At 55.0% G+C, this 16415-nt stretch overlaps 1 protein-coding gene across 1 annotated transcript; it reads left to right on the top strand.

Moving 5' to 3' along the window:
• The first annotated feature begins 987 nt into the window (after positions 1 to 987).
• FAM20A (FAM20A golgi associated secretory pathway pseudokinase) lies at positions 988 to 14497 on the top strand. The gene is made up of 11 exons (XM_050319096.1): positions 988 to 1337; positions 6043 to 6227; positions 6379 to 6429; positions 7017 to 7095; positions 7547 to 7639; positions 9168 to 9283; positions 9734 to 9914; positions 10184 to 10293; positions 10601 to 10682; positions 10763 to 10822; positions 13827 to 14497. The coding sequence occupies exons 1-11, from the start codon at positions 1012 to 1014 to the stop codon at positions 14089 to 14091; spliced, it is 1548 nt and encodes a 515-aa protein (XP_050175053.1). The 5' UTR covers positions 988 to 1011; the 3' UTR covers positions 14092 to 14497.
• Positions 14498 to 16415: the final 1918 nt, after the last annotated feature.

Here is a 16415-nt window from a genome sequence, read left to right on the forward strand (position 1 = left end):
CAGTCCCAAGCCCTTGATCCCAGGACACTTCCCAGAGCCTCCCCTGGCAGCGCTGCACGCAGACCTGAGCCCTGCTCCAGCCAGCTGAAAACATAATCGACTTTTTCTGCAGTTTATTTTTTGTTCTCCCTTCAGCACGGTGCTGGAGCCAGGCTAGTCTGGTCACGCTCCCCTTGTTTACAGCCAGTTTCTCCTCCGTTCCCCTCCCTTGGCCTGGTGCTCTCCAACCTGTCCCTCGCCGGGCTCCCCGCCCCGCTCGCAGCCGGGTCCTCCATCCCCCCAGGATGAGCCCGGTGGGTCCCAGCCCAAGCACATCCCCACGGCCCAGCCTCTCCCAGCAAACTGCAGGGAGGAGTTTCCTCAACTATATCGGGCGTTTTTTTAGGAATTAAGAAAACACAAGCGGCGTCTGAACCATCCGCCGGAGAGCACAGAGGGAGGGCTGTGGGGGCACAGACCCCCCCACTCCGGGGCTCAGCCCGCAGCCACACAGGGGTGTTCGAGCGCCCCATCCCCGCACCCACCCCGAGACCCCGCAGCAGCGACACCCGCCGCCCTCCAGCTCCTGCCAAAGGCTCCGCCGGGCGGACTTTCCACCTTTCGGGAGAGGGGACGAAGCCCCCCGGAGGAGCCGAGGGCTGGGGGGGGACCCTCCACCTGCCCGGGGGGCTGCGCTGGGCGGCCGGGCGGTGCTCCGGCTGGGCGGGCGGCTCGGCTCGGTCCCCGCACCGCCTCGGGCGCATCCCCTTCGCCGGCACCGCGACCCGGAGGAGTCACCCCCTCTGCGGAGCCGACTCCCACGCTCCCGTCCCCCCTAACCCCCGATCCCCCGCCCCGGGCCCCGAGCAGCCCAGCCCGGTCCCCGCCCCGAGGTGCCCGCACCCCCCGGCTCCGCCGCTCGAGCTCCCCCGTGCGCTCTGCCCCGGGAGCCGCCGGCGGCGCGCCCGGCGCTGTCCCCGTCCCTGTCCCCGTCCCTGTCCCCGTCCCCGTCCCGCAGCTCCCGCACCGGCCATGCCGGGGCCGCGCCGGGACCGCCCGGCCGTGCTGCTGCTGCTCGGGGCTCTGCTGGCCGCCGACCTCTACTTCCACCTCTGGCCGCGGGCGCGGCGGGAGCTGGCGGGGGAAAGGGCGTCGTCCCCGGGGGGCTGCCCCTGCCGCCGCCGCCCCGCCGGGACCCCCGGCCCGCGCCCGCCGCCCCGCGCCCGCGCCGCCCCCGCGCTGCGCCGCCTCTTCGCCCACCCGCTGTACCGCACCGCCCCGCCGGGCCCCGCCGAGCCGCTGCTGGGCGCCCGCGAAGCCCTGCGCTACTACCGGCGGAAGGCGGCTCGCTGGAACAGGTGCGTCCCGCCGCCGCGGCACCCCCCGCACCGGGCACCCTCTGCGCGGGCATCCCCTCCCCGGGCATCTCCTGGGCACTCCTTGCACGGGCACCCCCTGCGCGGGCATCTCCTGAGCACCCCTTTCGCGGACAACCCCTTCCCGGACATCTCCTGGGCACCGTTTTCTTGGGAACCTCCTGGGCACTCCCTTCCCGGGCACCCCTTGCATGGGTACCCCTTTCCCGGGCATCTCCCGGGCACCCCTTTCCCAGGCACCCCCGTTCCTGGGCATTTCCTGGGTATGCCCTTCCCAGGCACCTCCTGCATGAGCATCTCCTGGCTACCCCTTTCCCAGGCACCCCCTGCCCTTTCAGGGCAGCTCTCCCCCACACCCCTCCCCTGCTTAAGCCTTCCGTGCCAGGGAATAGCAATGGAATCCCCTGGGTGTCCCCTGGCACCCCCAGTCGAGCTTGCACCCCATGTCCTGGCTCTCTGCCCCACTGCCCTCCCCATCACACCCCTCCCCAAGAACCAGCCCCCCATGGACAGGCAGAGCTGGGGGGCACCTTCCTGGGGTGTCTCCTGCCCGTCTCTGCTGTCAGATTCCCAGGAAAAGGGATCCCCAGCTCAGAGTTCTCCTCCTGCTGCCTCTCCCAGCCCCTGCAACAGCTGCAGGAAAACTTCCCCCATCTCCTGCTCCTGGGGTGGGACTGTCACAAAGCAGGGGGACAGTGACAGTGACCTTCAGCACCAACTCTGAACATCGACCACATGAGCATGATCCAACCACTGGGCCCTGGACCCCTGATCTAACCGCCCTTGCAGGAGGGCTGGGACCAAGCTGGAAACATCCAGCATTCCCCAGGATCCCCCAGCTCCTCCCTGCACCTCAACAGCTGTTCCATTCATGCACAAACTGGGATACAAAGGAGCACAGAGCTCCCAGTGCTCACAGCATCACCTCACTGCCCCCTCCATGGGACAGGGACAGGACAACTGCAAGGGGACAGCAGCATCTCCTGGGGACCACCTCAGGAATCCCTGCCCTGGAACTTCCCCACTGCCCAAGTTTGGTTTCCAGCACCAGAGCAGCTGCCACCTGTTTGATGTCTACTGAGCCAAGTGGGCAGGATTCCCAAGCTCCCACTTTCTCCACTTCAGTGCCCATCCCTGCTCTTCCTGCGGGACTCACCCAGTGCTGGCTCCACGGGAGATTCGCAGGAGGAGATGATGGGAAGTGTTAATGGAAGGAAACAAAGAACGACCTCCGTGGCCCAGGGTCTGGAACTGCCCTGTGTGCTCAGCCAGGGTCACCCCTACGAGGCTCTTCCCTGGCTCGAGTCAGTCTGGAGCACATTGGATCCTTCATCACATCACTTGAAGTCCGTGGATGGTGGGTTTGGGTATCCCTGGAACAGCTCACAGCTTGATGGCTGCACCATCAGAAGCCCTGAGCACCTGGTGCTGAGCTCTTTCTGCAGGGCTGGCATTATGTCCACACCTCACCTGCAGGACAGCCCTGGCTGTTCAGTGAGAAGTCGGCATTCCCCAATTTGATTTACCACTTTGTCTCGACGTGGTGTTTGTGACAAAGCCGTTCCCTCCTGCTCCGAGGTCTGGTTGTGATGTGTCCGGGAGGAACGTCGTGTTTGTCCTTGGCTGACTTCGCTTTGCTCCTCCAGGAAGGAAAGGGAGGCTGGGTATTGATTATTCCTCAGTCACTTTGAAATAAAATATGTGATGCTCACAAGTGGGTAAAACCTCCGGGGAGCACGGACGGGCCGAGGTGACACAAAGCAGTCAACAACCTACCAGCAACAATTGGTGCTGCAAATCCAACAGAGAATCAGATGGTACTTGCCAGGGCTGGTGCTTTTCAGAAGACCATCAATTTGCTGTGGGGGATGGAGGAATTCTCCCCTCACCAGGAGCATGCAAAGCCCATGTCCTCACCAGCGTGGTCAGGGAAGGAGCCATCCCTGTCACTGCCGAGACCAAGGGCAGTGTCCTCATGGGAGTGAGGAATCCATGGCTTTCCCTCCCAATCCGTGGGATTAGCAAAGCTGCTGCTGCTGTTGAGGACTCAAGAGTGAAGTCAGCAGCAGCTCCATATCCAGGTAGGAGAGGGTGAGAGCTGAGTGTCCATGTGGATCCTCTCCTCCGGCATGACAGGGTGACAGCACGGGTTTCTCCATCACCCGTGGGTCTGGCTGTTGGCAGAGCAGCTTTTGGAGCAGCAGGATGCTCCTCTTGAGTGGAACAAGCTGCAGCTTAATCTCCAGCACAGCGTGTCTGTCTTCATTTCTGCAGCCAGATGGACATCAGCTGGACAGGGACTCTGCCAGCTCCTGGAGTGGCCCCAGGACACATCCCGCTTGGATATCCATGGCCAAGGGGAGCAGGGCAGTGCTTGTCCCCCTCCACGGAGCTCTCTGGCTGCTGCCCATCTCTGTGCTGTTCCCCAGCACTTCAGTCAGGACCTGGAGTTTGATTGCAGGATGCAGAACCAGCTGGAGAGACTGATGGGGATGCAGGGAGGAAACAGCAAGAAAAACCCATCCACACCTCTTCAAAACCAAAAAAAAAAAACAACCAAACCCTTTAAAACTCCAGAGATTATTTTTATCCTGGAAGGAGCAGCTCCAAAACCCCAAACTCATGGCATTGGTGGCCTGAGCCCAGTGTCACCTCATGCTGTGCCCCCCCCTCCAGCCCAGCTGAGAGCCAGGGCAACCCTGGGGCTATTTTATAGCAGGGTAAAAATGAACCCTGTTTTTATATCATTATGCCTTTTTGCAGAGATCTGTTTTTACAGGGAAATATTTCAGGAATCCTGAAGGAAACAGGGAGGCAGAGGGAGCTGTATTTTGGGTTTGAAGGCTGGGAAGGGGCTGGCTCACCCGGGGCAGGGCCCATGTGGGTGCAGGGCTGGGATCTGCCTCCCCTTGCATAACCACTGCATTTTTTTCCCCATTGGTAATCCCTTGCTCTCTGCCACCCCAGGGGAACAGCCTGTGTGCATGGGAGGCAGGAGAGCAAATATGGTAAAATATTTGGGCAGCCTCCCTAGGGAAAAATCCTGAGTCATTCTTCTGCATCACTCTGGGGTTTATTGTCCCTGGCTGTGGTGAGGGTTAAGGTTGTGCCTCAAAGAACTGTCCACGGGAAACCTGGTGCAAGGCAGCAGCATGGAAGGGTCAGGGCACATCCACTGGAGCTGACAGCATTCCAGGGCCACATCCCTGTGCACAGAGGGGCTTCTGCCTCCTTTGCAGACAGCCTGAGCAAAGAGCTGGAGCAGGAGGGAAATGCTCCAGCACCATTCCCTCTGACCACGCACACGTGGACTTCGTGCTGTGGCTGACCTGACCCCATGGAAAGACAAACAAACTGGGAGAGGGAACAGGCTCCCGTGACCTGCACACACAACCTGTCTCTCCAGTTCCTAGATGTTTCCCAGGATACCACTGAAACACGTCCCTCACCTCCGGAAGGTTCATCCCTTGCTTGGCAGGTAGACTGGACTAATCACCCTGTTTAACCTGCTTGGATGGAGAAGGATGATGGAAAAAAACCCACAACCAAACACCAACAGGAGCCCTTTCCAGCCACCAGTGCCAGCTCCTTGGATGATAAATGCCTTGGTGAATGGTCAGCACTCACTTGCTGCAGCGTTTCCCAGGGCTCAGGCTCTGGCTGAGGTCTGGCCAGGCATGTGGCACTTCCCTCTCTCCAGCCTTGCTTAATGTCCCACTCCTTATCATCCCCCAGCTCCTGTTTGCTCTCACAGATGTGTCCTTTCAGTGCAAACTGAACTTTCCCTCTGTCAGGACTGGCTGCTCCGTGCACGGCCCGGGCGGTGTTAATGAGAAACTGTCGCTCTGCCGGCTGGAATGAGTGACCTCTCCGTTCCAGAGTCGGGGTCCCAACCTCGGAGGTCTTGAGGCTGAGGAAAATGCTGAGTGCAGAGATGGGTTTGGATTATCACTGAAATTGGGAGGCCCCTCCAGCTCCACCTGCCAAGAAAGGAGTGGGTAGGACCTTGATTTTAAGAGAGGATGCTGCCGGATGGCCTTGTCACATCCCTGCTCACCAAGCTGAGGGCTGTGAACCTGGTCATGGAATTGCAATTTGTGGCTCTCAGTGACTTTTTTTCCTTCCTGGGACCTCCAGCTTCAGGAAAAAAATTCTGTCAGAGATGCAATGACTGTAAAGACTGTCCTCTGAGGACAGACAAGACCCCATTGTTCTCCTGGGCTTCCCAGACACCTCACTGAGCAGTTGAGACCCAAGTTACCTTCTGTCACATCACCTCTCCTCCTCAAACCTGGCCAGGAGGAAGCTTGTAGTTGCTCTGGAAAGCACTGTATCCATCCCACACCAGCTCTTCATGATGCTGGAGATGCAGCTGAGCTCCAGTCATGCCCTCCAGGTCCTGGTAGGATGAGGAAAAGGCAACAGAGTCCCTCGTGCTTCCCTGAGGCAGCTTTCCAGGGCTTTACAGAGGCAGAAGTTGGCACAGTTTGTGAGACCTCTGACCATCCCAGTCATTGCTCCCTGCCTCAGTTTCCCCTCAGGTTGTCACCCAGAGTCCTCATCCACCCCACGTCCCTCCAGCTCTGCTCCTGGCACCCTCCCCACTCTCAGCAGACTCCAGGCTCGGAGCAGCAAGGTCTTCCATCCCCTGGCTCATCCTCATCACCCTGTCACTGCTCTCTTGCAGGAGACACAAGCTCTACAGGGAGGAGCTCAACCTGACGTCCCCTGCGGCGCCGGTGCCGCTGCGGCCAGAAGCCAGCTGGCTGCAGTTCCACCTGGGCATCAGCCGGGATGGGCTCTACCCCCGCTCCAGCCCCGTGGTTAACAGGCTGCTCCGGGACATGCAGGAGTTCCCCACCATCAGTGCCGGTGAGCACCGTCCTGCTGCAGGAGCTGGGGCAGGGCTGGGCGGGCTCCAACCCCCCACAGGTCCCTTCTGCAAACCTTTGGAGCCTGGGAGGGGGGTCTGCAGCTGGGGATGGAGCCCAGTGGGGTCTCACCACTGCTCCTGCCCTTGCAGATTACAGCCAGGACGAGAAGGCACTGCTGGGAGCCTGTGACTGCAGCCAGAGTGAGTGGGACACTTGGGGCTCGCCCCTGCACCCCATTGCTTCGGATGGCCCCATCCCCAGCTCCTCCATCCCAGCCTCAGCCAGGGAAGTGCAAAGCCAGGCAGTGCCAGGCCCTTCTCCCTCCCATTAAACCCCTCCCCCCAGCAGAGGCTGGGATTGCAGACTATGGACTCCTTAAGGTTGGAAAAGACTTCTAAAAAGACTTCTAAAATCATCCAGTCCAGCTGCTCCCCCAGCACTGCAAGGCCCACCACTAAAGCCTGTCCCCAAGTGCCACATTTAGATGTCTTTTGAGCACTTCCAGGGATGATGATTCCACCACTTCCATGAGTGGCCTGTTCGATGTGGGTACCAGGACACTGGTGCACCACTGGTTTCTACTGGGGAGGTTTCTACTGGCTGTTGGGAGAGGGGCTGGAAGGAAATCCCTGTGGCACAAGGGAGAGGGGGAGAAGAAAAATAACTGGAAAGAGTGGAGCAGCTGGGAGGGGTGATGGGATGCACTTACTGGGGTGGAAAGCTGAGCTGAGATGGAGGGTGTAGCTGGGGTGTTCCCAGGCTGTTGACATCCTGTTTCCTCCCCAAGTTGTGAAGCCCAGCGGGGTCCACCTGAAGCTGGTCCTCAGGTTCCAGGATTTTGGGAAGGCCATGTTCAAGCCCATGAGGTAAGGACACCATCAGAGCCCCCTGCAGAGCCAGAACACTGCAGTGAGTGAGGGGTGGGAGCATCCTTGGCAGGGCCAGCCACGCCACTGCCACACCTTCCCCCTGCTGCCCTCAGCTACCTGGACAGCCCAACAGGTTTAATTAGGTTTAATTATTTTTGGCTGCTCACACCATCCCAGGAGCACACGTGGATAAACACCAGTGTTCCCACACTGCTGTTGGTGTTGGACATTTCTCAGTTCACAAATGCCAGACCTCAAAGGACACTTGTTCTCCTGAGAGCTTTGCCATTGAGGACCGCTCGTTTCCTCCTCCCCCCCAGCTGGCTCTGGGGTCTGACCTTGTTCTTCCTGGGATTCCCAAGAGCGTTTCCAAGAAGCAGCCATCGGTCCTGCTCACCTCAAACAGTTTTAAACAGCTTGGTGAGGTTCACCCCCTGCTCCCTCCCAGGCAGAAACGCGAGGAAGAGACTCCCGAGGACTTTTTCTACTTCGTTGACTTCCAGCGGCACAACGCGGAGATCGCCGCCTTCCACCTGGACAGGTGAGGACCTGCCACAGCCCCTGCCTCCTCCTCCTCCTGCTGCTGCTGCTGCCAGGGCCTGCTCCTCTGCCCACGGAGAGCTTTGGCACGGGAAAAGCCGTGCTGAGCCCTGCTCAGCCCCAGAGAAGGGACTGCTCCGCTGCACCCTCAGGGAGCTGATTTGTTATTTGGGGATGGGGTGGCTCTGGCTGTCACCTGACCCCCCCAGGGGTCAGCTTTGTCTTGGCCACTGCATGAGAACAGGTTGGAACAGGTCAGACAATCACCTGGCTGTCACACAGCCACACACACACCATCCCTCCCCTGCGTCCAAGTGCAAAGCTGAGCTCTGGGCGCAGCCTGACTGCCCTCCCACTGAGGGAGTCACACACTCAATCAGCAATCAAGGTGTGTTTTGGATGGAGATAAACTGCAGAGATGCAGTTTTAAGCCCTCAGCAAATGAGCAATTAACCTGAGAGCTCTTTCCAGCAGGGTTTGTATTTAATAAAATCAAATACACCCTTCTCAGAAGATGAGGGCAGCAGCCTTTCTGCCCTCAGTGGGATGAGTATTGAACATCAAGGGAAGGTGATCCCAATGGTGATGGTGAATGGGGATCTCCAATTCCTATAGGATAAGCAGGACTAGACTAAATCCTGCAGCTCAAACTCCAAGCAAGGGAACGAAGGGAGCTGAATTCCCTTCCCAGTTCTGCCCCTACATCACCACAGTGACTCTGCTTGACTCAGCTGCCAGCAGCTCCCTCTGCAGCTCCACCACCACAGAAATGAGGCCAGACTGCTTTTCTGAAGTGCTTTGTGGTTTTTAGAGCTGAAAGATGCTGGATGAGAGCAAATATTTTTTATTCCTTTAAACGTTGCTCAATAAGTAACAGGCTAAATCCTGTTTTGTGCCCAATTCCCAGGAGCAGAGGGCATTACCCAAGGAGCAAAGCAGAGCATTAGCTGGTTCACCCCGTGTTACTGACTCAGCAATCAGCAGCAGTTTCCCACTCTCTGCCAGGAATGCCTTCCTGCCCCAGGCCCTGAGGTTTTTAAGAATATTTTAGAGGAATCAGCGGGGTTTGAGTGGCTCTGAGAGGGCTGTGCCTCCTCAGCCACGTTGTACCAGGACCAACATCTTTGCTCTGTGTCAAACCCAACACTGTAGAAGGGCCTGAAGGGCTGTTCTGGCCCCTGAAGGACCCCACCTGTGTGCAAGGGGATGGGAGAAACCGAGGCAAGACCTGTTAGGGAGAGAGACAGGAATCCTGGAGAACATCCAGATTGTTGCAGGCAGTAGAAATTAAAATACCAAAAGCCAAACTCAGCCACATTTTGGCCCAGAGGGGCAAAGTGGCTTTTTGCTTGAGAGAATCTGGGAGAAAAAAAAAAACAAACAAAAAAACCCCAAACAAACAAACAAAAAAACCCACAACACATGGGTACAGCGGTCTGAAGGCTCCTGGTTCCCTGAGAGAAGGGATGAGGGCAGCATCTGCCATCCCACTGTGCAGCAATGCCCCTTTGCACTGTGCCCCCGTGCAGGATCCTGGATTTCCGGAGGGTGCCGCCCACGGTTGGCAGGTGGATCAACGTCACCAGGGAGATCCTGGAGGTCACCAAGAACGAGGTCCTGCAGAGCGTGTTCTTCGTCTCACCAGGTGGGGCAGCTGCGAGCTGGGGTGAGGCAAGTGATGATGCAGATGGTCTTTAAGGTCCCTTCCAACCTCAGCCCAACCTCAGCTGGTCCGTGGTGGGAGGAAGGGCAGGACCTGCAGGCAGCAGGGGCTGCAGGACTCATGCTGTGGTGCAGAAATGAAATTCCTGGGTGAAACAGGTGCACAGAGACACGGTTACAGCAGAGGTGCCCCTCTCCCAGCCTGCAGCTGGAATCAGCTCCCAGATCTATTCGCCTGCCCTCTTTTCCTAACCTTTCCCTTAGCGTGGGACCAGGTCTGTCCATCAGACAGAACCCACGATTTGGCAGTTTCCCAATCCATGACGTGGTTATGTCACAGCATACACAGCCACCGTCCCCCAGTGAGGAAGGGGTCAGTCCAGGCCACCTCACAGCCTCCTGGAAATCCCCGTTTTCTCTTCCCCCCTCCCAGCCAGCAACGTCTGCTTCTTTGCCAAGTGCCCCTACATGTGCAAGACGGAGTACGCGGTGTGTGGGAACCCTCACCTCCTGGAAGGGTCCCTCTCCGCCTTCCTGCCCTCCCTCAACCTGGCGCCACGGCTCTCCATCCCAAACCCCTGGATCCGCTCCTACTCGTTTGACGGAAAAGAGGAGTAAGTGGGTAAATGATGCTGCTTCCCATAATATCTGCACTGCGGGGGGCATGAGGGGACGGGCACAAGGACGGAAATGGTGCAGGCAGGGGAAGGTTCAGGGTGCCCATAACTCATCTAATGACTCCCAGAGCCTGGGCACTGGCTGGGTTTGAATTCCAGCCTCCTGCGAGCACAGGGAGGGAGGTTTAAGCCCAGGCTTTGGGGGACTCCTGGGACGCATCAGCAGCAGCAACTGAGTGAGTCTCCCCCTTCTCCAATTCCTGCAGGTGGGAAGTGAATCCTCTCTACTGCAACACAGTGAGGGAGATCTACCCCTACAGCAAGGGCAACCGGCTGCTCAACATCGTGGACATGGCCATCTTTGACTTCCTAATAGGTATGAAGGGGGGAAAGGGCACTGCTTCCATGTAGGCCTTCAGCATCAGCCTTCTTGCCCTCTCTCCCATGCCATGGAGTTTCCCAAGGCCATCCCTTCTCCCCCAGAGACAGTTTGGAGAGGCTGCTGTCTCCCCACAGGGCACCCCTCCAGGCTCGCCCCAGCCCACTCCCCAGCGAGGTGAAAGCAGCAGCTGTGAGCATCTTAAACACATGTTTCATGTAGACCTGAAAGAAAGCATAGGATAGTTTAGAAACCCACCAGGTCACAGGCAAGGGAAACTGTTCCTCTGTCTGCCCTTTGCCAGGGAACATGGACCGGCACCACTACGAAATGTTCACCAAGTTCGGGGACGATGGATTCCTCCTGCACCTGGACAATGCCAGAGGGTGAGGCTGCAGGAGGAGGGAGGGGAGGAGGGAAGGGGCTGGGCAGGCACTAAACCCTCTGCTCTTTGCTTTACCCCCAGCTTTGGGCGGCATTCCCACGATGAAACCTCCATCCTGGCTCCGCTGTCCCAGTGTTGCACGTAAGTGCTGGCTTCACCTTCCTCCCCAGGAATGCTGCTGTTCCCTCTGTAATGGGAACTGCTGGAAGTCACCCAGGCCTGGCTCCATCCAGCAGCGCAGGGAAGACCCTGCTAATCCCATCCAAGGGGCAGGCTGGATGCTGGAACACAGGAATACAAGTGGAAAAGCATTCACTGATAAACCAGGCGACGCTGCCCATTGGATCAAGCCCTTCCAGAAGGGTCTCCTAGCATTTCCCAGCCCATCAACATGAGGTGCTATCAGAAAGCACAGAAATCCCCATCCGAAATCCTGGTTTCCAGTTAATCAAGTTTCCTCTTCCCATGGCATTAAGGGGAAGCTCATAAATTTAACTATTCGAACCCTGTCTTCCCCCTTTATCAATTCACATAAATCATCAGCTGAAAGGGAAATTTAAGAGACAGAAAAAGCTGCTCTTCCCTGGGGTTACTTTTCAGGAGATGTGTAACCTCTTTCCTTGCTGTACCTGCTCCATCTCACCCTTGAGGTGATAACTGCACTATCCCCACACACCTCTATTACTGGATCTAATTTTAAGAACCGTTATTTGCTCCAAGGAACCTTTTCATTTATAATTGCAGGCTCGCAGTGAATCCTCCTCCTGAGCTCCTATTTTGTGCAGTTTAAAATTAACTCTGCCTTTTAATTTGATCTGCAAACTGTAATATCCACAGGTCAGATCATTCTCATTCTTCCAGATCCACCTCCCAGAAACGGGCTCTTAATTTAATTCTCCTTGTAAAAGGCAGTGGTAAGAGAACCTGCAAGCTGCACCTTGTCATAAACCAACCAGGACCAAGAACAGCGTAAAAGCAACTCGTGCTGCCTGAGGGAGACACACAAAACCTCATTTCCCGCAAGAACCAATGCATTTGGAGTGGGGGAGCATCCAAAACCACTTGGAAAGGGAGTCAAGAGGTTTACTTGAGTAAGCACACAGAGGCCACAAATTTCAGCCTGCCCTGACCTGGACTCAGCCCACAGAGTCACCTCCTTGCTCCTACACAAAGCCAAGCCATGTACATGTAAGGAGGACCAAACTCCTCCAGCCCCTCCAGACAGAGGGAGCACTGGAACCACAGGGATGCTGAACAGCTGCTCACTTCCCTGTTAAACACATCCATCTCCTTCCCAGCTGAGTTCTTCTCCAAGTCTGGATTCCAGCAGATTTGTCTGGTATTTTTAGCTGCCTTTCACAGCTCCCACCCCAGCCCTTGAGCCCTCACGCTGGAGCCTGCAGATCTCCTCTCCCACAGTGAATGGCACAAATACAGCCGTGCCATGAAGTGGTCTTTTCCCTGAAAGGGTCAAAACCCTCCTCAAGGCACAGACAGGCTTGGAAACAGCCCCTGCTTAACCTAATGAAGTCCCTGGAAGGCTGTGGGTGAAATGTTCAGCAGTTCAGCACAGCCACAGGGTCACAGCCGCCCTGTGGGAGCAGAGCGGGGCAGGATTTCCATCTCACCCTCCTCTCTGTGCTCTGCTTGTTGTGCAACTGCTGCAGCATTAAATCAGCCTTTCCCCACGGGGTCAGACTATCCCGTTCTCCACCTCCAAGCCCTGTCACCGCTGGGAGCAGAGCAAACACAGCTGGTGTTTACCCACAGCAGCTCCTGGGCCACCCCGCTGCCTCGGAGGACAGCACGCAGATGCTCCTGCACATCTGCTCCCTGCACTGCTTCCTCTGGCAGCAGCAGCACCTCGCAGCTGGGATTTGAAGCCTCGTTGCCAGCCTTCACACTTGATCAATTGATCATTTTTTTTCAGGACTGCTAATGCAGGAGGATGGTGCAGCTGGTCACGGCACTGTCCCCCTCCCCCTGCCTTGTGCAGACATCCACCTCGCTCTGCTGCTCCCGATTTTGAGTAGATATTAGGAAAAAAATTTCATGGAAAAGGGTTTAAAACCATTGGAACAGGCTGCCCAGGGAAGTGGAGGAGCCACCACCCCTGGAAGCGTTCAAAGAACGTGTGGATGTGGCACTTGAGGACGTGGTTTAGTAGTGAACATGGTGGTGGCTGGGTTGATGGTTGGGCATGATGATCTTAAAGGTCTTTTCCAACCTTAACAATTCCGTGATTCTCCCCAGCACCTGGTACAGCCCAGTGGCTGCTCATCCAGGCACAGACACAGCCACAACCCTTTCCCAAACAGCACACAGCCTGTTATGGCTGCAGAGAGCCAGATCAACATTCCCAATCAATGCCCTGGGGAAGCAACAGCCATACAGAGGCAAATTCTGGAGCTGCCCAAAATGGATCTGACCACACCTTTTTGCACCTGAAGATTCTGGCTCAGCAAAACCTGAAGGGTTCCACAGACATGGACCACTTTGTTTTCAAAATTTAAAGAGCAGTAACTAAACCCACTGATTAAGAGATGCTGAAGTCAACACACTTTTGCTGAGGATTAAACAAATGATTTCAGAATACTTAGTTTCCCAGAAGTGATCCAAGATTGTAGCTTTTCATCCCATTTTCTGTCAAAGGGAAATCATATTTAAATCTCAGTACCTCTTAAGGTGAAAAGTCACAGTTACATCAGTTCCAGGAAATACTTCCTCTGTTTCCTCAGGGTTTTGACAGAAGATATTTTCTCATTTATGCCTCTTCATTTACCTCCCCCTCTGCTCCTATCTCATAAATGTCATCCCTGGGGACATGGCACCACCCTTGCAGGAACGTGGGGAGCTGGTCCATCTCTGACTCAGAGGAAAAACACTCACTACTGAGAACTTCGAGCATGTTTTCCTCTCTGGTGACAGAAATCAGCAATACAAACACCCTGGAAAAACAAAGGAAGAAGACAAGGTTTCTGCAAAAAATTTCATTTCCTTCCAAAAGGGAAAGATCTTGTTCCAAAAATGTTTAAGTTTCCTCACCCATCTCTGCCCTCCCTCCTTCCCCTGCTGCCAGGGGGCTGGGTTTTCCTGGGAGGCTGCAAGAGGTTTGCATTAAGGTGTCCAATTCCCTTTTTTCCAGAATAAAGAGGTCGACGTTACTGCGGCTCCAGCTCTTGGCCGAGCCCGAGTATCGGCTCAGCGACGTGATGAGGGAATCCCTCCTGCAGGACCCCCTGGCCCCCGTCCTCACCGAGCCCCATCTCCTGGCCTTGGACAGACGGCTGCAGCTCATCCTGGAAGCTGTGAGGAAGTGCATCGACACCTACGGAGAAGCCACTGTGGTGGCCAACGACACCACTCGGCCCCAGGCTCCTGCGTCAGACAGAGCGAAGCTGGACACTTAAACAGCCCTGAACTCGTGCTCAGAGGTAGGGAAAACCCCTGCAGGGCAAGTGGCAGGGTTTAACAGCTGGTGATTTCCACCTGCAAACACTTGCAGACTGGGAGGGGAAACCCTTCAGAAGATCCTCAAGAATCACACTGGGCTTCTGTGCTGGTGCTCAACGAGAGCTGCTGTGCTCGGCCAGGGTGTTGGTGTGACCACAGCAGATCTTTGCACCCCAAACACCAGCTCTGTGGTGGAATAGCAGTGATCTGCTGTTCTGGAGTTGGTCCTGCCCTTGGGAGGGTGGGGGAACACATGGCCTTGGTTTGCTCGACCTGCAGGGGGATCCCGGTCCTGGTGAAGGACACAAACAGATCCGAGGACAGGGGGTTGAATAAAGAGATGCCAAGAGCATTTTCCTCTTATTTGTTCTGTAACCAAGACTGTGTGTGAGAAAAGAGCAATATTACTTCACAAAGGCAGTGCCTGCCATTGAGACAACACATTGACTCAGCTTGGTCAGACCAAAGAGCACCTGCACTTACTCACCATCAACCCCAAAAATCAAACTGCTCTGAAACACACAACTGTATTTACAATTCAGGAACACACCCATGCCTGGTGAAAACATTCTGCCAAAGGGGGGCATCCATCTCAAGTCATCTCCTTTAAACCATTTAAATGATAACTTTAGAATCACTTCAGTTGTCATAATTCCCTGGAAAAAAGAAATGGTGTCCTCCCCCCCCATGCATTTTGAGGACATGCAATAGAACCTGGAGATCAAAAGAGCAGGAAGAGTTATTGTAGGTATTTCATTTTCCAGTTTTCCCCTGACCTCCCAACAACAAAGTTTAGGAATAACTGGATTACTGAAGCTCTCTTTAATAGCTTTTCCCTCTAACTGTTCAGAAACGATTCCACTGAGCCTTTTGGCAGCCTGGGAAAAGTAGCTGAGAGCTCTGTTGATAATTTATCATCCTTAAGGGGGAAAAAAGCCAACAAAAAAAAAAAACCCCACACCACAACCAATTACTACAAGCTCATTCTAAACTAACCTTTTAAGTTAAACAAAACCCACCTACAGCATTGCAGACCTTCCAGGGAATCCTAAAACCACCAAGTACAAGTGCTGTCAGGCAGCAGTTAAGAGGTTCCCAGGGGGCTGCTGCATCTACCACTGGCTCATTTTGTCAGGGGCTGGAATTTTGCCCAACCTAAAGGGAACTGGGTGACAGAAGACAGTAAGAGCCTGGATGGTGCAAGGAAAGAACAAAGCCTGAACAAAGGCCACAGCTCTCATTTTTCCCAGGGTGCTCAATTCAGCTCCACAATAGTTTGACAACACAAAAATACAAAAGGCTGGAGTTGCAATTTGAGTGTGCCCCTCCAGGTGCCCATTTATACGTCTTAGGAAGTTTGGAGAGTTTCTCAGTGAAGAAATTCCTCAATTATTCTGAAGAGACAAAGGTTAGCAAAAAAACCCACACAAACCCACCAGAACTGCCACACAAACCCACCAAAACCCCCACTCCAGGCTCCTTCAGTCTCTCCCAACTTGTGATCCAGCCACGTCCTTCCATTTCCAGCTTTTCCACAGTCCTAATCAGAAATCTTTACACTGAGGACTTACAGACCTTTTTATTCCTGTGGACAGATGAAAATAAGAGGATTTAACTCCCTCTCAGCATGTTCAGTGTTGGTTTTTTCAGCACAGCACAACGAACTCCCAAAGTTTTATCTCCCTCTACCGGTGACTTCTTGTGCTCTCACCACACAGGACGAGCCCAGAATTAACTCGGTTGTTGTCATGGAGTGGTGAGTGTTGGCTGCTCCAACAGGAAGAACGTGGCAACAGAAGATAAGCTTAAAAGTAACATTATATAGTGTAGAGTTTATAAGGCTGGAAGTGGAGGTTTTCAAGTTTCACTTTAGGTGATAAAGTTTTGGTTTCAGCCTGGTTTTTTTAGGTAATAAAAATCCTGGTTTTCTTTCAGTCAAGAGGATGGGGAAAGGGAGGGCAGGGAAACAAATGGATATTTGAACGGCTGCTACACTAACAGGGTTGCAAGGTTGCTTTCTTCTCATTTTTATTCTCTTTTACGTTATAGATACATTTTTAATGTATCTTCAGAGTGGGGTGATCCAGTCAGGATCCAGTCTGAGCTGCTTCAGGTCATCACTCTCCAAATGTTTCCCTTCTTCATCAGAGCTGAAAATCCCCCTCCTCCCCTTCCCGCTGTCTGCCCACCAGAACTCGTTCATGATTAATCACCACAATGCTCCAAACCTTCACTAAGGGTGTGCAGAGGTGGGAGTGGCCAACTTAGGGCAGCTCCCGAG

This window comes from Myiozetetes cayanensis, unplaced genomic scaffold (assembly GCF_022539395.1).
Source record: "Myiozetetes cayanensis isolate MyiCay16 unplaced genomic scaffold, myiCay2020 scf22, whole genome shotgun sequence".
Classification (NCBI taxonomy): domain Eukaryota; kingdom Metazoa; phylum Chordata; class Aves; order Passeriformes; family Tyrannidae; genus Myiozetetes; species Myiozetetes cayanensis.

Coding starts and splice junctions, on each gene's coding strand:
- FAM20A (XM_050319096.1), top strand. CDS start 1,012: ATGCCGGGGCCGCGCCGGGACCGCCCGGCCGTGCTGCTGCTGCTCGGG. Junction 1,338..6,042: donor AAGGCGGCTCGCTGGAACAG/GTGCGTCCCGCC, acceptor GCTCTCTTGCAG/GAGACACAAGCTCTACAGGG. Junction 10,683..10,762: donor CACCTGGACAATGCCAGAGG/GTGAGGCTGCAG, acceptor CTTTACCCCCAG/CTTTGGGCGGCATTCCCACG.